The sequence below is a fragment of the Oncorhynchus keta genome, chromosome 35 (assembly GCF_023373465.1).
Source record: "Oncorhynchus keta strain PuntledgeMale-10-30-2019 chromosome 35, Oket_V2, whole genome shotgun sequence".
Classification (NCBI taxonomy): Eukaryota; Metazoa; Chordata; class Actinopteri; order Salmoniformes; family Salmonidae; genus Oncorhynchus; species Oncorhynchus keta.
Window position 1 is genome coordinate 66,376,818 of NC_068455.1, and position 23,350 is coordinate 66,400,167.

The window sequence follows — 23,350 nt, forward strand, 5'->3', positions numbered from 1 at the left end:
TTCTTGTGAATAGCAAACTCAATTTTTGTGAATGTTTTTTATAGAGCAGGCCAGCTCTAACTGACATCTCTAATTTCGTCTCATTGATTGGACTCCAGGTTAGCTGACCCCTGACTCCAATTAGCTTTTGGAGAAGACATCAACCTTGGGGTTCACATAATTTTTCCAATCTACATCGTGAATGATTCAATTATATGGGGTGGCAGGGTAGCCTAGTGGTTAGAGCGTTGGACTAGGTACAAATCTGTCGTTCTGCCCCTGAACAGGCAGTTAACCCACTGTTCCTAGGCCGTCATTGAAAATAAGAATTTGTTCTTAACTGACTTGCCTGGTTAAATAAAGGTAAAATAAAAATAAAAAATGTATTCAATTTAGACAAGAAAAATGCAAAAATGTGTGTGTTATTAATTTAAGCACGCTGTGTTTGTCTATTGTTGTGACTTAGATGAAGATCAGATCAAGTTATATGAACAATTTATGCAGAAATACAGGAAATTCCAAAGAGTTCACATACTTTTTCTTGCCACTGTAGGTGGTTTGAAATGTGGCTTGAAATATCCCATTCCATGTGCTTTTTGGCTGTTCAGACTGAAGGGAAAAGAACAGATTCTAATTGGATATGCAAAAGGTCTGTATTTGAGTCGCTTCAAACTGTGTCTGACTCCCCTGTTGATTTCAATCAGTAGTTGCGCACAAGCCGACTGCATTAGCCTAACTACTCGAACACACCCATTCCCAGTCACCAGTCATGACCAAATGTACATAGCAAGGCAGATTTTGGAGCGACACGACCAAATGTACATAGAAATGTTAAGTATAGACCTCCCATACTCATTGACAGTAAGTCTAAGAAGCGATAGATCCGTTCTATGTACCTATTTCTAAATTGTCCCTTAAATTGTGTTTTTTTCATCTTGTTACTTTCGGTTTTGTACAACGGCATCTGACAGCTGAAAATACAATACTTTATTGAAAGGATATTTCACAATGCTTTATATCGTACAATGATTAGCTTGTTTTGTTACATGAATTGAAATCAGGAGAATAATTATAATTTTAGCAACCAGGAACTTTTGGTGGACTGACGCATATCTTGCACGAGGTGGCCTCAAATGTAGATTAGACCAGAGACAGAGCGAACAAAAGCAAACGAACCAACAGGTAAAAGGTTGAGACTAGAAGCATTATAGGGGCTACGAGGCTAGAGGTATTTTAGCATGCGAAGGTCAAGGACAACGCAAAGCACCCGATTCCCACCAGCATTTGCTGTGGCAGCTTCAACTGATCCAGGGCTCACAGAAGACATGTCTGAGGGGTGCCAGGCTCTGCCGCTGCCGGACAGCCAGGCCATTGTTTGTGACTTATGTACAGAAGACAGGAAGCCAGCACAGAAGACTTGCATCAAATGTGAAATGTCCATGTGTGTCCAGCACTTGGAGCCACACCTTTCAGTCCCATTTCTGCTGCAGACACATACCCTGACTGAACCCATAGCACCGGGGGCTGGCGGAGTTGGGTTGGCCACCAAATGCCCCCACCACGGTAAGATTCTCGAGTACTACTGCTTGGACGACCTAACCAGTGTGTGCATGTCCTGCGCCATCGAGGACCAGCATCGCATCCACAACATGAAGACCCTGCCTAATGCACACAAAGAGCTGAGAAAAAAGTTGAAGGAGGAGCAGAAGGCTTTGGCCAAGAGAGAGAACCAAAGCCTGAAACTAAGGAGTTGGGACAAGGAGCAGAGGGAGAGGTTGGCTAGCTCCAGTATCCGGCTCATTGAGGGAGTATCCGCCCTGCGCGACATCACCCTGAAGAGTGTCCAGAGTTCCGTCTCAGCTCGTGTAAAATCCATCACGACCTCTAAGAGAACCATGCAGGCTGCCCTGTCCGAGGGGGACTCCTTCCGCTTCCTCCAGGGGTATGAAGGGGTGCACCAGGCTGTGGAGAAGGCCCGTGCCGTGGGTCTGAGGAAGGGACTGGAGCCCGGGGCCGACCGGGACAAGCTGGTCCAGGAGCTACAGCAGAGCGGAGGAAACCTCCTGGAGCAGACGACACAGCTGTGGAGTTCTCTGCTGGCTCTGGTCGACCCCGAGAACCACCAGGAAAAACAGGTTTCCCCAGGGTTCCCTCCCACCACCACGTTGACCTTTGACCCCAAGAGCTTGGGAAGGGGCATGTCTCTGTCCCAGGACCACAGGAAAGTGTTCTACACCCCCCTTGCCAAACTCACCACCCATACTCTTCTGTGCCAGGATAGCTGCTCAGATGCCAACCCTAGGTGGGTGGTCAAATTCTCTGAGGACTGTGATTGGACCGTTGGCGTATGTGACAAGGAGGCTGCTGGGAATTTCAATAACGGCCATGTCTATGCTCTGCGCTGGCAGAAGGACCAACTGAGCTCTGTTTGCACTCAGTACTATGACAGTATTAGGCGTAGTGACGGGATGACCTATACAGATAAACCTCCACAGGCACACGTCGATTCTCAGTTTATCTATCTTCCTGGGAAAACTGCAGCTCAACCTGAAACAATACCCCATCCCATAGAATTAGAAGTGTTCTGGGACACAACCTCCCCACCATCTCTGTCCTTCTACAGCAGGGGCAGATATCACCAGAGGACGGAACTGCACAGAATGGAGATGGAGCATCATCAGGGTGACCTAACTCCCTTTGTCACCCTGGGAACAGGAAGTAGCCCAGTCAGTGCCAGACAGTATAGAGAGTACAGTCAACCAGAGCAGCAGTGGAGGTGCCCATGTGGAGAGGTCCATCAGATTCAGCAGCAGTCTTCCTACCACCAGCATGGGTCTTCTGAGTGCAAGTGTGAGAGGGTTATCGGTACGCCGTATATAGAGGTGTTTTGTCAGCTTGTGTAATGTAGGCGATGTCTTAAGTGTATTGAGTTCAGTTTGGATCTCCACTAGTGTGTTGTTGTCGTTGGTACTGAAGGATTCTAATGTGTGTTGGACTCACTGGTTGGGTTTGAGTTTACATGCAAGGCAGGACTTTGTCTCCCCCTGTAACTCAAGTCAGCCACCTATCACAACGTTGTCACAATGTCCCAAGAACTTTCACTTTTTCATGTCCCTTAATCACATTTTTCTGACCTCATTATTGTACAATAAATAATGTAAATCGTCAATTGACTTAATGTAAATGCTGATGTTTCTGTTCAGATATTTTCAACTGGGTCATTTACAAACATGTCTGAGAAGTACATTCTGATTTTCTTAACAGTTTGACATTTTAACAAACTGTGAAATTAATATCTGTGCTGTATGTTGTATATATACGGGTGGATCTTTAATGGGCATGTTTAGATTCAATGCTAAAATGAAAAATAAACAATGAACTCTAGAATACAAATCATACAGATTTCTCTTTATTGGTTAGAACTGACAAGACTGTAACAACAAAACAGAAGGCTTACAAAATGCATAACACATTTTACTAAAAGCAAAAGATATAAAATGGAATTATCCTCCAAAACACTATGAAGTAAAGTAAATATACCGCCGTAGTGAAAACTAGTCAGTTACACACCTTAACATAATAATGCAGAGACAACATTCTCCCAAGGTAACTCTATACACAGGGATCCTGACATGTTGCAATTTAGGAAGGTGGACTTTGTAGCGTTTGTTGCGTTGGTTATCTGCTGCGCAGCTCAAGCGAGAAAGTTGTAGAGGATGGGCAGACATCGTTGTGATTGCGGCTGAATGTGTTTAGAGACCCAGGATTTTTGCGGCGGGGTTATTGCAGGGAGTCCTGTTGCCTGTCAATGGGTACTCCGTCCTCTTTGGCCCCTGCGCCTGTGTGGGGATGTGATTTGAACTGTGACTGAAGGAGTGGGATGGTTTTTGATTGATTTATTTGTTGTATTTTGTGTGGTGTCATTTTTTTTCTCTCAAATTTGCCGGGATGTCACATGTCCCACTTATTTCAGTACACTCGTAGCAACTTTATAATTGCGAAACGTCTATTCGATGAAATTAACCTCACGTAGCAAATAAGCCATACATGTTTTAGTTGAGCAAATTCGAAACTCTCATTGACCTCCATACAAAACTAATTTCTTGGTAGGTGAAACAAGAAAAAGACCCCAACTGCTGGAGGGAGACAGATTTTCCTTCGAGTTGGGCCTCTCTCTTCCTCTCTGGCAATTTGGGCTGCCCGACCAAATTGATAAACGAATAGTGAATTAAATATCTGTCATTCTCGTTGAAAGGAAGCCTGAGAAGTGGAAGACCGATCTACAGTATGTGCGTAATTTCTATGCTTCTTCCCGTTCTCGTATTTTTACTTTAGTTTTTGTACACGAGCCTCAAACATCAGAAAATACAATATTTTTGGTTATACATTTTTTTTATTTCACTTTTTTTTTAGATTGTACAATGCTTATCTATACTATTCATTGTTTGTTGTCACAAACTGAAATTAGGCGAACCATTAACATTTTATCAACAAAGGAAATGGTGGAGACATTTCTACATTAAAGGGGAATCAGTAGTTGCTACATCCATTTTTGGACATAAATTAATGCTATGTACCATTATTGAAGAATATAACTTATAAGTGCCTCATGAGCTTAGTTCAACTGACCAACCTCATCAGAACCCAAAATAAGCTTTTTTATTCCAATGTTTGTAAACAAAGTAAACATAAACAAACACTGTATAGCCTCAAAACATAATTAAAACTATAATATGTAAATTGATGGTCATCCATAGCTCTGTCTATGAATTTGAGTGGTTACATTTCTGCACCCAACTCGAATTTACGACTTCACAATTGGTAATTACCACCTTCCCACCTGGTTATGAACACAGCAATATTGTATGAGATTAATCTAGGAGTGGCCTCAAACGCAGAACAGATCAGAGACAGAGAGCAAGCAAAAGCAAACAGACCGACAAGTAAAACATTTAGATTATAATTATAGGGGCCAACGACTTTGAAAGGCTTATTGTCAGTAAGATTGAGAGAGGCTACTAAGAGGTATCTTTAACATGCGAAGGACAACGCCAACGCGACAGACCCGATTCCCACCACCATTCGTTGAGATAGCTTCAAATGCAACAGGGATCCCAGAAGTGAAAAGGAATGAGGTGTACAAGGTTCTGCAGGAGATCCAGGCTGTTTGTGACATGTGTGTGTATGACAAAAAGCCAGCATTGAAGACCTGCATCAAATGTGAGATGTCCATGTGTGCCCAGCACTTGGAACCACACCTGACAGTGCCATTGCTGCTGCAGACACATACCCTGACTGAACCCATAGCACCGGGGGCTGGGGAAGTTGGGGCAGCCACCAAATGCCCCCACCACGGTAAGACTCTTGAGTACTACTGCTTGGATGACCTAACCAGTGTGTGCATGTCTTGCGCCATCGAGGACCAGCATCGCGTCCACAACATGAAAACACTGCCTAATGCACACAAAGAGCTGGGAGAGAAGCTGAAGGAAGAGCAGAAGGAGTTGGCCCAGAGAGAGAGACAGATTCAGGAACTAGGGAGGTGGGATAAGGAGCAGAGGGAGAGGTTGGCTAGCTCCAGTCTCCGGCTCATCGAGGGAGTGTCCGTCCTGCGCGACATCACCCTGACGAGCATCCAGAGTTCTGTCTCAGCTCGCATAGTGTCCATCAATACCTCCAAGAGGACCATTCAGGCTGCCCTGTCTGATGGGGACTCCTTCCGCTTCCTCCGGGGTTATGCAGGGGTGCACCAGGCTGTGGAGGATGCCCGTGCTGTGGATCTGAGGAAGGGGCTAGAGCCCGGGGTCGACCGAGACAAGCTGGCCCAGGAGCTACAGCAGAGCGGAGGAAAGCTTGTGGAGCAAATGACACAGCTGTGGAGTTCTCTGCTGGCTCTGGTCGACCCCGAGAACCACCAGAAAGCACAAGGTTCCACCACGTTGACCTTTGACCCAAGGAGCTTGGGACGGGGCATGTCTCTTTCCCAGGACCTCAGGAAAGTGTTCTACACCCCACTTACCAAACTCACCGCCCATACTCTTCTGTGCCAGGATAGCGGCTCTGATGCCAACCTTATGTGGGTGGTCAAACTATCCGAGGACTGTGATTGGACCATTGGCTTGCGTGTCAACATTTCATCTTCTGTGAATGTCCGCGTTTTTGCTCTGCGCTGGCAGATGGGCCAACTGAGTTCACAGGCAGACGTAAAGTCTCAGTTAATCTACCTTCCTGGGAAAACTGCAGCTCAACCTGAAACAATACCCCGTCCCATAGAATTAGAAGTGTTCTGGGACAAAACCTCCAACCCACCATCCCTGTCCTTCTACAGCAGGGGCAGATATCACCAGAGGACGGAACTGCACAGAATGGAGATCTGGCATCATCAGGGTGACCTAACTCCCTTTGTCACCCTGGAAACAGGAGGTAGCCCAGTCAGTGCCAGACAGTCCAGAACCATATTCAAGGGAGATTGCAGTCAGTTAAAGAGCTATGGTGTTATGCACAGTCGCCTTGGAGCAAACATTCCGTCAAAGCGGCATGGGGCAATGGGAGGCACGGTCTCTATGGAGCCAACACTCAGCAAGAGCAGTAGTGCGGGGTACGGTCTCAATGGAGCGACATTTCAGCCAGAGCAGCAGTGGGGGTGCCCATGTGGAGCGGTCCATGAACATCCCAAGATTCAGCAGACTCAGCAGTCTTTCTACCACCAGCAGGTGTCTCAAAAGGTTCCAATGTGCACATGTAAGAGAGTTATCGGTACGCCGTATATGGGGGTGTTCTGTGAACTGGTGTAATGTCTACACTCTTAGAAAAAAAGTTGCTATTCAGAACCTTAAAAAGGTTCTTTGTCTAAAGAACCTTTGAAGAACCAGTTTTGGTTGCAGGTAGAACTCTTTTGGGCTCCATGTAGAAGTTTGGATCCTGGCTCGTGTTAAAAAATAATTGTGTGAAAGTTTTTCTTGTTTTTTTCCAGTGAGGGTCTCAGATCACAGACAGGTGTGTAAACATAAAGACATTCAAAAAATACATCATAAAGAGTCGAAAGACAGTAGAACTGTCACGACTCCGACCGAAGGTGGCTCCCCTTCCCGTTCGGGTGGCGTTCTGCGGTCGTCATCGCCGGCCTACTAGCTGCCACTGATTCTTTTCTCCCCCTCCTTATGTGTTTATTGAGTACACCTGTTTTGAGTTGGTTATAATTAGTGAGGCTTTATTAGTCAGCCGGCCCGCCTGGTTCTTTGTGCGGGATTGATTATTGTAAACCTGGTGTTTGCATTAGATGTACATGTTCGTGTATTTAGTGCTAGACTGTTTTCGTTTCCTGTGTTTGGGGCATTTGGTTTGAGCACCCGTAAGTGGGGTGACCGTAGTTCACCGTGTGTGCATAAAAAAAAGCACTTTATTGAACTCTGCTTTCCTGCGCCTGATTTCACCCTCACGACACCCAGGACCTTACAAGAACGTAAGAACAAGGATACAAGCCAAACCACCAAACTAGAACAAAATGGTTAATTAGTTCTAATTCATTCATTGATTAAGGAGTCTGTAATTTTTCTGTCTGCCCCCTCTCCCTTCAAGTTGTAAAAAAAATGTCTAGCTTACAACATTTTAATACATTGTCATTCATGAGTACAAACAGAGTACAATTGATATATTATTGTTCAATAAATCATGTAAATAGTCAGTTGATTGGATGTTAATGCTGATGTTTCACTTCAGATATTTTGAAATTGGTCATTTACAAACATGTCTGAGAAGAACATTCACATTTTCTTAACAGTTTGACATTTTAACAAACAGTACAAAGGATGTATGTACTGTATTTTGAATAAATGTATGGATCTTTAATTGTCATGTTGAGATTCAATGTTGAAAGGAAAAATAAACAATGAACTCTAAAACACAAATCATAACGAATGCTCTTTATTGGTCAGAAGGGGCAAGACTGAAGGAAGCGTGTCTCAAGGCCTGCATAACACGTTTGACTGAAACCAGATAGATATCAAATGGAATTATCCTCCAAAACACTGTGAAGTTAAGTGAATATACCGCCATAGGGAAAACGAGTCAGTTACAACTACATAATAATGCATAGACAGAGACAACATTCTCTCAAAGTAACTAACACAGTCAAGTACAATAATGGGAAATGCTGATTGCATGGACATTTTATATAGTCATTGACTATATAAAATATTGAGAAAAGTGTGAAATCAACAGTAAGTCAAAGTAACGCTCAAGGCTGTCCTGTCTTCCTCACCTCTTTAGCATAACATCATTTGAACACATTCTGTATTCCCCATCAGTTTTCCCTCAACATACTGAGTGTAATTTTTAAAAAATGTATTTATTTTTTATTTCACCTTTATTTAACCAGGTAGGCAAGTTGAGAACAAGTTCTCATTTACAATTGCGACCTGGCCAAGATAAAGCAAAGCAGTTCGACAGATACAACGACACAGAGTTACACATGGAGTAAAACAAACATACAGTCAATGATACAGTATAAACAAGTCTATATACAATGTGAGCAAATGAGGTGAGAAGGGAGGTAAAGGCAAAAAAGGCCATGGTGGCAAAGTAAATACAATATAGGAAGTAAAACACTGGAATGGTGGTTTTGCAATGGAAGAATGTGCAAAGTAGAAATAAAAATAATGGGGTGCAAAGGAGCAAAATAAATAAATTAATTAAATACAGTTGGGAAAGAGGTAGTTGTTTGGGCTAAATTATAGGTGGGCTATGTACAGGTGCAGTAATCTGTGAGCTGCTCTGACAGTTGGTGCTTAAAGCTAGTGAGGGAGATAAGTGTTTCCAGTTTCAGAGATTTTTGTAGTTCGTTCCAGTCATTGGCAGCAGAGAACTGGAAAGAGAGGCGGCCAAAGAAAGAATTGGTTTTGGGGGTGACTAGAGAGATATACCTGCTGGAGCGTGTCCTACAGGTGGGAGATGCTATGGTGACCAGCGAGCTGAGATAAGGGGGGACTTTACCTAGCAGGGTCTTGTAGATGACATGGAGCCAGTGGGTTTGGCGATGAGTATGAAGCGAGGGCCAGCCAACGAGAGCGTACAGGTCGCAATGGTGGGTAGTATATGGGGCTTTGGTGACAAAACGGATTGCAATTTGACTGAGGTACTAGTGTGTCTCTACAGAGCATTAAACAGATGTTTGACAGTAGTTTCACTGTATTTATTCCATCCTAGCTTTAATATTTGATCCGCATGAAAATAACACAACTAACCAGCTATTGGGAAAAAAAGACTAATACAATACCATCTAAAACATTTGCAAATCATTAAACTCACTTATTTAAGTGAGTTTGAAAAGGACTAAGAAATGTCCTTATAATTAATATTTTCATCAATTGAATATATCTAAAATAATAAAAACAATGTTTTTGGGATAAACTTGACCTGTACTCTTGATATGGTAAATACTGCTTGAACGACCTAACCAGTGCGTGCATGTCCTGAGTCATCGAGGACCAGCATCGCATCCACAAAATGAAGACCCTGCCTACTAAGGCACACAAAGAGCTGAGAGAAAAGTTGAAGGAGGAGCAGAAGGCCTTGTCCAAGAGAGAGAGCCAGAGCCTGGAACTAGGGAGGTGGGATAAGGAGCAGAGGGACAAGTTGGCTAGCTCCAGTGTCCGGCTCATTGAGGGAGTGTCCGCCCTGTGCGACATCACCCTGACAACCGCCCAGAGTTTTGTCTCAGCTCGCTTAAACTCCATCATGACCTAACTCCCTTTGTCACCCTGGAAACAGGAAGTAGCCCAGCCGGAGCCTGACAGTATAGAGAGTACAGTCAACCAGAGCAGCAGTGGAGGTGCTGGTCAGAACTGACACAACAAAAAAGAAGGCTTGGAAACGGTATAACACGTTTTACTAAAAGCAAAATATATCAAACGAAATCATCCTAGAAAGCACTATGAAGTTAAGTAAATGTACCCCCACAGTGAAAACTAGTCAGTTGCACACCTTAACAAAATAATGTATCGACAGAGACAACATTCTCGCAAAGTAACTGAATAGCCAGTAACGTACAATAATGTGAACTACAGGTTGCATGGAGATGTTATCTAGTCTAAGCCATTGAGAAAAGTGTGAAATATAAGTTGAGGTCACACTAAAAGCTGATGTGTCAGGTGTGTGTGTGCTGGTAGCGAAGTCAGGTGCAGGAGAGCAGAGATTTGTCAAACAGGTGCACACTTTGAGGCAAAAGTGCACAAACCGCAAAACAGTCACAAGAATTATGTTTAAACAAACATCTTTGTGAAATACCACGGAAAAAACAAACCAGTCTTGCGCGTCAACAACAAACACGTAACACAAACAATCTTACACAAAGACATGATGGGGAACAGAGGATTAAATACTTGTAGATTGATTGGGGAATGAAAACCAGGTGTGCAGGGAACAAGACAAAACAAATGGATACATGAAAAATGGAGAGGCGATGGCTAGAAAGCCGGTGACGTCGACCGCCAAACGACGCTTGAACAAGGAGAGGAGCCGACTTCGGCGGAAGTCGTGACATGATGTGTCTTCCTCACCTCTTTATCTTATTTAATGTAAGGGTTGTCGTCGGGAGAAAGAGACGAGGACCAAAGCGCAGTGTGGTAAGTGTTCATGATGATGTTTAATTAAAACTCAGAACACTAAATGACAACGTGAATTTACCAAAACCGAAACAGTACCGTGTGGCCCAAACACTCACACGGAAACAAACACCCACAAACCAAAAGTGAAACCCAGGCTACCTAAGTATGATTCTCAATCAGGGACAACAATTGACAGCTGCCTCTGATTGAGAACCATACTAGGCCGAACTCAAAAACCAACATAGAAAAACAAACATAGATTGCCCACCCCAACTCACGCCCTGACCATACTAAAACAAAGACAAAAACAAAGGAACTAAGGTCAGAATGTGACATTTAACTAGGCAAGTCAGTTAAGAACAAATACTTTTGACAATGATGGCTTACCCCGGTAACACTGGGCCAATTGTGCACCACCCTATGGGACTCCCATTCACAGCCAGATGTGATACAGCCTGGATTTGAACCAAGGACTGTAGTGACACCTCTTGCACTGAGATTAAAATTAAGTGCCTTAGACTGCTGTGCCACTCGGGAGCCTTTTAGCCTACCTTAAGGACATACTGTAGAGAATTAGGAAAGTAGCCCTGAAAAGGACAACCTTCTCACAAAGTCACTGAACACGCAATAAAGTGCACTATTGTGAAATACTGATTGCATTGAGATTCTGTTAGTAGGCATACTGTTACTGTCTGTGTCCAAAGTTCACGCAATTCTGCTTTGGCTTATCTCATACCATCCTGTTAATAATGATTATATCCCCTAGATCAACACCATAAAAGTAAATGCTGAACAAGGTCTAACTAGAAGTAGCCTCAAAAGCAGAACAGACCAGAGACCAAGAGTCCGGCAGTTAAAACAGTTTGATTAGAAACATTATAGTGGCCAACGAGTTTGAAATGAGTGTTGGTTTATTGTCAGCAAGATTAAAAGAGGGTGGGAAGAGGGATTCTTTGAACATGAAATCATTAAGGACAACGCCCACGCAAAGCACACATTTCCCACTACCGTTTTTTGGGGTAGCTTCAACCGAACCAGCTTTCCCGGAATTGGACATGTCTGAGGCTCCATCTGAGGTTATGGCCATTGTTTTTGACTTATGTACAGAAGACAGGAAGCCAGCACTGAAGACTTGCATCAAATGTGAAATGTCCATGTGTGCCCAGCACTTGGAGCCACACCTTTCAGTCCCATTTCTGCTACTGACACAAACCCTGACTGAACCCATAGCACCGGGGGCTGGGGGAGTTGGGTTGGCTACAAAATGCCCCCACCACGGTAAGATTCTCGAGTACTACTGCTTGGACGACCTAACCAGTGCACTATCGAGAACCAGCATCGCATCCACAACATGAAGACCCTGCCTAATGCACACAAAGAGCTGAGTGAGAAGTTGAGTAAGAAGTAGGAGCAGAAGGCTTTGGCCAAGAGAGAGAACCAGAGCCTGGAACTAGGGAGGTGGGATAAGGAGCAGAGGGAGAAGTTGGCTATCTCCAGTGTCCGGCTCATTGAGGGAGTGCCCGCCCTGCGTGACATCACCCTGACGAGCATCCAGAGTTCCGTCTCAGCTCCCGTAAAATCCATCACTTACCCGTTATCGGTACGCCGTATATAGAGGTGTTTTGTCAGCTTGTGTAATGTAGGCAATTTCTTAAGTGTATTGAGTTTAGTTTGGATCTCCACTAGTGTGTTGTTGTCGTTGGTACTGAAGGATTCTAATGTGTGTTGGACTCACTGGTTGGGTTTGAGTTTACATGCAAGGCAGGACTTTGTCTCCCCCTGTAACTCAAGTCAGCCACCTATCACAACGTTGTCACAATGTTCCAAGAACTTCCACCTTTCATGTCCTTTAATTATATTTTTCTGACCTCATTATTGTACAATAATCAATAATGCTGATGTTTCTGTTCAGATATTTTCAACTGGGTCATTTCCAGACAGGTCTGAGAAGTACATTTGGTGGCAGGTAGCCTAGTGGTTAGAGCGTTGGGCCAGTAACCTGAAAGGTTGGTGGATTGAGTCCCATAGTTGACAAGGTAGAAATCTGTCGTTCTGCCCCTGAACAGGCAGTTAACCTACTGTTTCTAGGCTGTAATTGTAAATAAGAATTTGTTCTTAACTGACTTGCCTAGTTAAATAAAGGTAAAAAAAAAAATCTTTACATTTTAACAAACAGTACAATTCATATCTGTAATGTATTTTGTATAATTGTGTGGATCTTTAATGGTCCTGTTGATATTTAATGTTAAAAGGAAAAATAAAACAACTCTAAAACACAAATCATGTGGAATGCTCTTTATTGGTCAGAACTGACAGGACTGACACAACCAAAAATAATGTTTATAAAAGACATAACACTTTTTTACTTAAAGCAAAACATATAAAATGGAATAATCTTAGAAAGCACTATGAAGTAAAGTAAATATACCGCCGTAGTGAAAACTAGTCAGTTACACACCTTAACATAAAAATGCACCAACAGAGCCAACATTCTCACAAAGTAACTGAATACCCAGTAAAGTAGAATAATGTGAAATACTGATTGCATGGAGGGAGAGGTTGGCTAGCTACAGTGTCCAGCTCATCGAGGGAGTGTCCACCCTGCGTGACATCGCCCTGACCAGCGACCCGAATTCCGTCTCAGCTCGCATAAAGTCCATCAAGACCTTCAAGAGAACCATGTAGGCTGCCCTGTCAGCGGGGGACTCCTTCCGCTTCCTCCTGTGGTACGCAGGGGTGCACCTGGCTGTTGAGAAGGGCCATACTGTGGATCTGAGGAAGGGTCTGGAGCCGGGGGCCAACTGAGACAAGCTGGTCCAGGAGGTACAGCAGAGCGGAGGAAAGCTCCTGTACTATGAGAGTATTAGGCGTAGTGATGGGATGACCTATACAGACAAACCTGCATAGGCACAAGTTTATTCTAGGTGTATCTATCTTCCTGGGCAAACTACAGCTCTACCTGAAACAATACCCCGTCCCATAGAATTAGAAGTGTTCTGGGACAAAACCTCCAACCCACCATCCCTGTCCTTCTACAGCAGGGGCAGATATCACCAGAGGACGGAACTGCACAGAATGGAGATCTGGCATCATCAGGGTGACCTAACTCCCTTTGTCACCCTGGAAACAGGAAGTAGCCCAGTCAGTGCCAGACAGTATAGAGAGTACAGTCAACCAGAGCAGCATTGGAGGGTACAGTCTCTATGAAGCGAACATTCAGCCAGAGCAGCAGTGGAGGTGCCCATGTGGAGCGGTCCATGAACAACCCAAGACCCAGCAGGCACAGCATTACAGGGTCCCATGTTCACATGTAAGAGAGTTATCGGTACGTCGTATATGGGGGTGTTCTGTGAGCTGGTGTAATGTCTACACTCTTAGAAAAAAGAACCCTTCGAAGAACCATTTTTGGTTTGAATCCTGGCTAGTGTTAAAAAATAATTGTGGACATATCTAATTGTGGACCTATCTAATTGTGGACCTATATCAACATGAGCCTCTCCTCCCGACTCGTGTTGTGGACATACCTAGGCATAAAAAAAAACACGTGTATCACTCATCTTATTTTTTTACATTTGGCACACATTCATGTCAGGTTGCATGCATCAATATATATATTCAATACAGATATTCAAAATACATATGAATTTACACATTATTACATTACATTACCTGTTGATAGTATCAACTGTAATTTCATTGGCGCTGTTCACACCGGCTGTGGAAAGTTCTAGTGAAAAGATGTCAATGAAATGTAGTAGACATTGAGTTATTCCGAGCTTATGTGGAGGCTTCTATCTGGTAACGAACATTATTTTTGCTGCAGTCAGTCTAGACAATCACACTGGTTTCTGGGGTACTATGATAGCCAGTGAAGAATTATTGTTTCGTAATAAGATATTCGGGAGACATGGGATGGTGGCCCAACTATGTTCGTTACAGAGATGGCAACTTGTGACCACAAAGTTTTCACATTCGGGCATCCCCACATTATATGCATAGTCCAATGCTGTTGTGCTGTAGGATTCTAATGTTGGACTCACAGTGGCTGGATTTGGGTTTAACATGCAAGGCAGGGCTTTGTCTCCCCCTGCTGGTCAAGTTACCTAACTATCATAATGTTGTCCCACTGTTCCAAGAACTTCCATGTAAATAGTCAGTTGACTGAATGTTAATGCTGATGTTTCTGTCCAGTTATAAAAAAAAATGGCTAGCTTACAAAATCTAAATACATTGGGATTCATGACATGAGCTGGTACACAAACAGAGTGCAATTGATATATGTACTGTATATTGTATAAATGTGTGGATATTTAATTGTCATGTTGAGATTCAATGTTAAAATGAAAAATAAATGACACAAATCATATGGAATGCTCTTTATTGGTCAGAAGTGAGAAGACTGAAGAAAAGTGGCATAAAACCTGCATAACACGTTTGACTAAAACCAGATAGATATAAAATGGAATTATCCTCCAAAACACTGTGAAGTTAAGTGAATATACCGCCATAGGAAAATTACATAAAATTACATAATAATGCAGACAGAGACAACATTTTCTCAAAGTAACAGACAGTCAAGTGCAATCATGTGAAATGCTGATTGCATGGACATTTTAGTCTGACTATATAAAATATTGAGAAATTGGGGAACTCAATGTAGGTCAAGGTAACACTCAAAGCTGTCCTGTCTCCCTCAGCCTACTTTAAGAACATACTTTGAAACATTCTGTATTCCACAAGTTTCCCCTCAACATACTGGGTGTAATTTGACTGACTTTATACTGTAGCTGCTGTACAGTACAATAAACAATTTGTCAGTAGTTTCACTCTATATTTTTTCCCTCATCACTTTAATATTTGGTCCGCATGAGAATAACATAAAAACTAAGGAGCTACGGGGCAAAAAGACTGGAATACAATATCATCTAACACTTTTGCAAATCATTCAAGGTCAATATATATTTATTTAAGTGAGTTTGAAAAGGATTAAGTTAAATAACCCGAAATATCTTAACATAAAAATCTTCAATATTGCTAATTACAAGGAATATTTTCATCTATTGAAATATATCTAAAATATGAATATATGAATATATCTAAAATAATAAATGTTTTTGGAATAAACTTTACCTGTACTCTTGATATAGTAAATACTTCATAAAGTGAAATACTCTACATGTATTTTTTTGCATGTGGCTTTCATATAGCATGGCGGTGACGTGCATAGAAGTGTTAGGAGAAAGAGGGGATTGAGAGAGACAGAAAGAGAGAGATTCTAGGACTTGGTAGATAATAATGGACAGAGAGAGGAAGCCTGCACTCAAGGCCTGCAGAGCTGAATGGGAATGATTGAGCAAGATAAACAATACACCCCCAAGTAACACAACAATCCTCGGCTCACTTATTATCAAATAAATGTCAATTTCTGGTCATTTACAGGGAAAAAAGCCAAATATGTCTAAAATATCAAACCTTAAATAAACTCTTAGATAAGGGATTGTTTTGATAGTGTCACCTAAAAAGGTTTTGATTTGGCAACCAAACACTTATCCAAGGTTTACGTTTCTCAAATGACAGATTCTTACTATCAATGGTTACAGTATTGTCTGTTTCTGTGTGTGTATGTTTCTGTGTGTGTGTGTGTGTGTGTGCAGTATGTGTAATAGCATCCATGTGACAGGGGCAGGCAGCAAACCAGGTCCAGGAACCAGCCTGGACCTCGCCTAGTTATCGTTCCCAAAGACGGTGTTGAGCTGCTGGGTGACCCTGATGAAGGTGGTCCTGCGACTGAGCTCCTTCAGCTTCCCTGCGCCCACGTAGGTGCAGGTGGAGCGGACCCCACCCAGAACATCGCGTATGGTTACGTCCACGGGACCCTTGTAGACCACCTCCACCGTCTTCCCCTCAGATGCCCTGGGAGAAGAAGAGGGAACGTTTTAGTGAACAGTTATACAGTTATGAATTGTGGGGATGCACACGTCTGCATATTTCTTCTACCCAACTCAATTTTGCGTAGCTACTTTTAGTTCCATGAGTATGTACGTGGGATATAAACTAGTATTTATGCTTCAAGTTTGACTAATATTATTTTTATTAGATAATGCAAAGAGTGTGCAAAGCTGTCATCTAGGCAAAGGGTGGCTACTTTGAAGAATCTAAAATATATTTTGATTTGTTTAACACTTTTTTGGTTACTACATGATAACATGTATTATTTCATAGTGTTGATGTCTTCACTGTTATTCTACAATGTAGAAAATAGTACAAATAAAGAAAAACCCATGAATGAGTTGGTGTTCTAAAACTTTTGACTGGTCCTGTGTGTACAGGATACACATGGTATATACCATCTAACCAAATGCTTACTTGCAAGTTCCTTCTTACCAATACAACAATAAGAAATAAGAAAAGATAAGAAAACAAACATAAAGTAAATGTCTCAGTAGAATAGAACAAACACTTTAGCATAAGTAAAATACAGGAAGACACAATTTATAGTCCAATATTGAGTAACATCTCAGAAACATCTCTGACCTGTACTCGGCCACGCCCCCGGCGTGTCTCTTCATGGCCGTGTCGGAGCTCATGCCGTAGAACAGCTTGTACTTCTTCCCGTTCTTCTCGATGACCTCGCCCCCGCTCTCTGAGTGGCCGGCCAGCATTCCACCCAGCATCACAAAGTCCGCCCCCGCGCCTGTCAGTCACACACAACCACAGCTGAGAAAACCCAGTCAGACACATTCCCTTGGGACCATCACACGACGTCCTAAGAACCCAGCTGGGGTCAGACAATCCTGGGAACTAGACAAAACCTCCAGGGGACCATGACACAATATCCTGACAACTTTAGGCGACCATTTTAAAACGTCTCGGTGACATCCTAACGACTCATTATTGATAGCAGGGTTGTCAGAACCTGGCTATGGGCTGCAGGGGGGAAAGTGTGAGGTTAGCGTGAGACAACAAATGCACTTTTCTATATTCAAGGAGAGAAAGAGACAAAGAGCTAGACTGTTGTTTTACTATTAAACTCAATACTATCATTGTTTTACATTTCGTAAAGCAGTTAGTGTTTCATAACCAGGCAAAGCTAAATAGTAGGCTAGTGACTGGCGGTTATGGAGAAGTAAGAGAATCGCTAACGCGATGTCTAGCAGAGCCTGCCTGCTTGTCTGCCCACACTCATCGCTTGCTCCCCCGCAGCTCACCAGCTGATGTAGGTTGTGTGTGGCGCTTCCTTCCCACTGTTAGAGAACGGAACCCTCGCTGCTCTGCGCACCCAGTGCTGCTAATATTCTACTTATCATAGTAGCTTATCCAGCCCAAAGTGCAAATACAAAGCACTAGAAGCCAAGTCCGAGTCACCAGTGGTTGAGTCCAAGTCCGAGTCACCAGTGGTTGAGTCCAAGTCCAGTCACTAGCACTGAAAATGTGTTGTTGTACTTGAGTCCGAGTCCTGGACCTGAGTACTACAACACTGGCTGTAGAGTCTCTGTAGTCTGATTCAAGTAAGCACTGTATGCTCTGTGAGTTGAAATGTTACATTCTACTGCTACAAAACTCACCAAAAGCCTTGGAGACGTCACCTGGGCAAGTGCACCCACCATCCTTTATGAGAGAGAAAGAAGAGAGAAGAATAAGATACTATGGGTCTTCAGGTGAAGTCTTTATCTATTCAACCATCTTGGTATGTATATCACGGTGTTGAGCCAAAGACAGCCAGAGACTGTTGAGCCAAAGACAGCCAGAGACTGTTGAGCCAAAGACAGCCAGAGACTGTTGAGCCAAAGACAGCCAGAGACTGTTGAGCCAAAGACAGCCAAAGACTGTTCAGCCAAAGACAGCCAGAGACTGTTGAGCCAAAGACAGCCAGAGACTGTTGAGCCAAAGACAGCCAGAGACTGTTGAGCCAAAGACAGCCAGAGACTGTTGAGCCAAAGACAGCCAGAGACTGTTGAGCCAAAGACAGCCAGAGACTGTTGAGCCAAAGACAGCCAGAGACTGTTGAGCCAAAGACAGCCAAAGACTGTTCAGCCAAAGACTGTTGAGCCAAAGACAGCCAAAGACTGTTGAGCCAAAGACAGCCAAAGACAGCCAAAGACTGTTGAGCCAAAGACAGCCAAAGACTGTTGAGCCAAAGACAGCAAAAGACTGTTGAGCCAAAGACAGCAAAAGACTGTTGAGCCAAAGACTGTTGAGCCAAAGAGAGCCAGAGACTGTTGAGCCAAAGATAGCCAGAGACTGTTGAGCCAAAGACAGCCAGAGACTGTTGAGCCAAAGACAGCCAGAGACTGTTGAGCCAAAGACTGTTGAGCCAAAGCGATGTAAGTGTATAACTAGGGACGCATGATATGTTGGTGAATCAGACGATATTAGCTATCGGAATCGGCCCGATGTCTAGTTTAACGCTGATGTCCAAAACCAATGTCAAATCTGACGTGCATACCTAATATAACGTAGGTAGATGACGTGCATACCTAATATAATGTAGGTAGATGACGTGCATACCTAATATAACGTAGGTAGATGACGTGCATACCTAATATAACGTAGGTAGATGACGTGCATACCTAATATAACGTAGGTAGATGACGTGCATACCTAATATAACGTAGGTAGATGACGTGCATACCTAATATAATGTAGGTAGATGATGTAATGACGCCACGAAAAATATAGTGCTACACAGAACAAAAGCAGAAAAATACTAAGCGCACTCTTCCAACAACTAAACAAGTTCAAGTCGAGCAGCCATTTGAAAGAGTAAGAACATTTCAGTGAGACAACTCAAAGGCAAAATGTATTAACGCCAAGATAATGGAATTCATTATGCTACTTGCTATTGGCGTCACGACTGACATTTGGACCAGCGATGTCAGCCCCATGAGAATGTGGAGTCTGACAGCACATTGGGTCGACGAGGATTTGGTACTGAGGAAAGCCGTATTGCTCAAGAACGTGTTGGTTCTCATACTGCTTCCGCCATTTGAATGGCATTTGAGAACATGAACACACTCCGAGCGCCATTCGAACCACTAACTCAAGAAATAAGCTCATCAACAGCGTTTGCAACAGACGTGATACCCTCTGTCATGGCATTGAAACGCTCAACATAACTGCAGACAGACCGTGGGGTTAAAACGTACAAAAGTACCCGAGGCTGTGAACAAGTGATTCAGTGGCATTCACTCTGAGCCTCTTTACTGTGTCACCACCATGCTCCATGCTAGGTACAAGGACCGCTACTTCAAGGCAGACAAGAAACAGGGTTTACATGAAATGTTACACACACCGCTGAACAAGATGAAAACAGACACAGTAATAGTGCGCACCGAGGAAGAGAGGCCACGGACAGACAGAGCTGAAACTTCACTGCTTGACATGTATGATGAAATCCTGGTTGAGAATGAAACGACTGAACAACGAATCAGCACAGCAGGTAAGTGAAAGAAATAGGTTTTGATGATGTTTTCCTGGTAATGGGGACATGCATAAATGCCAACAAAATAACTTTTTGGTCAGTGTGGTGTGGTGTGGTGTGTAACCTTTATTTAGCTAGGCAAGTCAGTTAAGAACAAATTATTATATACAATGACGGCCTACCCCGGCCAAAGCTGGGCCAATTGTGCGCTGCCCTACGGGACACCCAATCACGCCCGGATGTGATACAGCCTGGATTCGAACCAGGGACTGTAGTGACACCTCTTGCACTGAGATGCAGTGCCTTAGACCGCTGCATCCATATGTGTGTGTTAACTATTTAACTGTACTAGAATGCTTAAAAGGCTGCTAGAATTTAAAATAACGCTATGAGGTTTTTTGGCAAGGAAAATATTGGATTTCAGACCAAAATGTCATATCGGTGCATCACAATGTATAAAATAACAATACATGTATAATATCAATGGAGGCTTACAGAGATGATGTGTCCACCCAGGCCGTGGGCAGCGTCTGCACACTCGATCACAGCGCTCAGCTGGGGATAGCCCACCCCGGTCTTCTTACGGGTGGTGCACACAGACCCTACACACAGACAGTTAGGAGGTTATGAGTATGACCACACTAAGACCCCAGTTCAATCAATTGCAGAAGAAGTATGAGGAATGACGATCCAGCAAAACCGCAATGTGCCAGAGTCACCCGGGTGAAAACATCACCTGGTCCGATGCCCACTTTGATGATGTCAGCGCCGGCGAGGATCAGCTCCTCCACCATCTCCCCGGTAACCACATTCCCTGCCTGTGGCAAAGACAACACAGTCACTTTCAGTGTCTTAAGATGGTGCACTAGTATAATGCACTACTTTTGACTAGAGTCTTATATGGGCTCAATTGACACCCTGAGTGCACTACTTTGACAAGAGCCCTCAGGAATAGTGATTTGAAAGGTTTAAACTGTATAAATACTGCAGGCATAATCACATGCTCATAATCCCAAGTTTGCACACTATAAAGAGAGCATAGAGGAGTCACTGACCATGATGGTGTGTGTCGGGTACTTCTGACGCACGTCTTTGACAAAGTGGACAAAGTGCTCTGAGTAGCCATTGGCCACATCCACACAGATGTACTGCAGCTGAGGCACAGCGGCTAGGATCTCACCCAGTCTGTCAAAGTCCCCTTCACCTGTCCCTGTGCTGACTGCCACACTCTGAGAGGGAGAACGAGAGCGAGATAAACACATCATGAAAAGTTTGGCAAAGTAAGATTCTTGTCTTATAGCGTACTATGTAAATGATATCCCAGACAGCATTGCTTTAATGTACCTGGACACATTCTTGATTCTTTGTTGCAAACTCCTTCCAGTCATCTACTGAATAGTGTTTGTGAATGGCAGTGAAGAGAGTGAACTGGGGGGAGAAAGAGAAATGTGTTTGTTAAACACCTTTAAGTGCATAAAATCTATGGGAACAGAGGCAGCTAATAAACATAGATTTGGGCTCCACTTTCTCTGTGAGCCAGAAGGGGAAATTTGAGTTGTTTAGTATTAGAAAGTATGAGTGAGGATGGTGAATTCTGATTGAATCTATTTAGTTGTTTTTGCTTGTTGCCGTTTATAACACAATATGTACCTTGGATAACGCCAGGGCCATCTCGAAGGTGCCGACGGTGTCCATGTTGGCTGCAACTATGGGGATCCCTCTGTAGCTTCCCTTGGAGTTCCTGAAGGTGTAACTTCTCATCAGGTCCACCTGGGGGAGAAGGAAAAACAGACTTAGACAGAGACAAACAGAGAGACAGACAGATAGAGAGAGACGGACAGAGAGAGAAAGACAGATATAGAGAGAGAGACAGAGAGAGACAGAGAGAGAGAGACAGACAGACAGAGAGACAGACAGATAAGAGACACAGACAGACAGGTGGAAGGTAGAGAAAAAGGCACCAACATTGAAGAGTGATATACTGTGTTTGGAAAATGACACTACTGGTACAAACTGGTCATTGAATAGAATAGAACAATGCTGTAGACAAATTAGTACATTACTGGAAAAAGGAAGGAGTTATGCACCTCACTACGGGACTTGAGTGTGCTTCGTTTCGGACGGAGGAGCACATCCTTGAAGTCCAACTTGATGTCATTCTCAATGCGAGGCATTTCTACTTCTGGTTATCGGTGGTAGGAACACGTTATATCTTCTTCTGATCGGTCTGCAATGGGGTCGACAAAACGAACAACAGTATAGAACGTGCGCAATAGCACAGAATAGGCTGAGTCACTTTAACCCACACACAAAAACAAACAATCAAACACACACACACACGTAACAGAATAACTTTAGACCGTCCCCTCGCCCATACCCGGGCGCGAACTGTTGGAGCGAACCATTGAGGAAAGCTCAGCGTTGCATGTAGATAGGTTTGGCTGCTAGGCTGAAGTAGCAAGGACGTGCACATTAAGAGAAGATGATATCCAGGCCATATGACACCCAGACCATACTCTATTTTAGTGCGCACCGCTAACTAAGCTAGCCGTTTCACATCCGTTACACACACACACGAGGGCGATCATGTGATAAACGCTAGAGATCGTGAACAATGAGCGCCTTACAAATAGGACACAGAAAACATTAGAGTAAGCACATTTTCAAGGTTCCATGTGGGTCTGTTCACTCATAAAAATGGTAGTAGACGGGGACTGTTCAAAGTTCCATGAGGGTTCCTTGTGTATTGCATAACTAAGATACACTTAAGATACTTACAATATCCAAATCGGTAATAATGTAATAGTATTACATTAATTACAGATCATTTAGCTAAAGCTGGTCATATAAGGCCTAATAAACTAGCTACTCGAAAGATCTAGTCAATATGGGCTATCATGCTGTCACTGCCTCCATGGTCCAGTCAAAATTCAAGGTTGGCAAATATTTAATTAAAACCGTCAAAAGAGGTTAAAGACCCTAGATCTGTACGTACGGTTAGATGTAGGTATATCAATCATGTTTCTTCTCTACGAAATGAGGAACAAACTACTTACCTTTATGAAATGTATGATGAATATTTCTTATTTCAGCAGAACGCTTCCATTATAAATGCGAGGCAGGAATGTTTAAGAGGGCGGGTCTTTACTGTAAAGCCATTATTGGAGTTCTATAATTCGGGTATCTGTGCTTTTTCTGTACAGTGGGGGTTGAGAAAAGACTACAAATAAATACTTTACGTCACTCCTTCGTCGTAGAGTCTACTATGTTGTAGTTTTTTACCACTAGTATTGGGGCTACATCTAGAGATTTCTCGAACACTAAAATATGTAAATAAACATATTTT

The 23,350-nt window shown here is 43.2% G+C and overlaps 1 protein-coding gene across 3 annotated transcripts; it reads right to left on the reverse strand.

Moving 5' to 3' along the window:
- Positions 1-14,944: 14,944 nt before the first annotated feature.
- Positions 14,945-23,203, reverse strand: LOC118373537 (GMP reductase 2-like). Of its 3 annotated transcripts, none has more exons than XM_035759688.1 (10): positions 23,061-23,203; positions 22,092-22,231; positions 21,655-21,774; positions 21,349-21,432; positions 21,060-21,233; positions 20,741-20,822; positions 20,500-20,606; positions 18,149-18,191; positions 17,118-17,277; positions 14,945-16,496 (listed from the first exon to the last, which is right to left on the reverse strand). In XM_035759688.1, exons 2-10 carry the CDS (start codon positions 22,176-22,178, stop codon positions 16,307-16,309), a joined length of 1,047 nt encoding a protein of 348 aa, XP_035615581.1. In that variant the 5' UTR covers positions 22,179-22,231; positions 23,061-23,203; the 3' UTR covers positions 14,945-16,306. The 3 variants fall into 3 exon arrangements, with proteins under 3 accessions (XP_035615581.1, XP_035615583.1, XP_035615582.1); XM_035759690.2 differs by lacking the exon at positions 23,061-23,203 and adding an exon at positions 22,783-22,801; XM_035759689.2 differs by lacking the exon at positions 23,061-23,203 and adding an exon at positions 22,382-22,553.
- Positions 23,204-23,350: the final 147 nt, after the last annotated feature.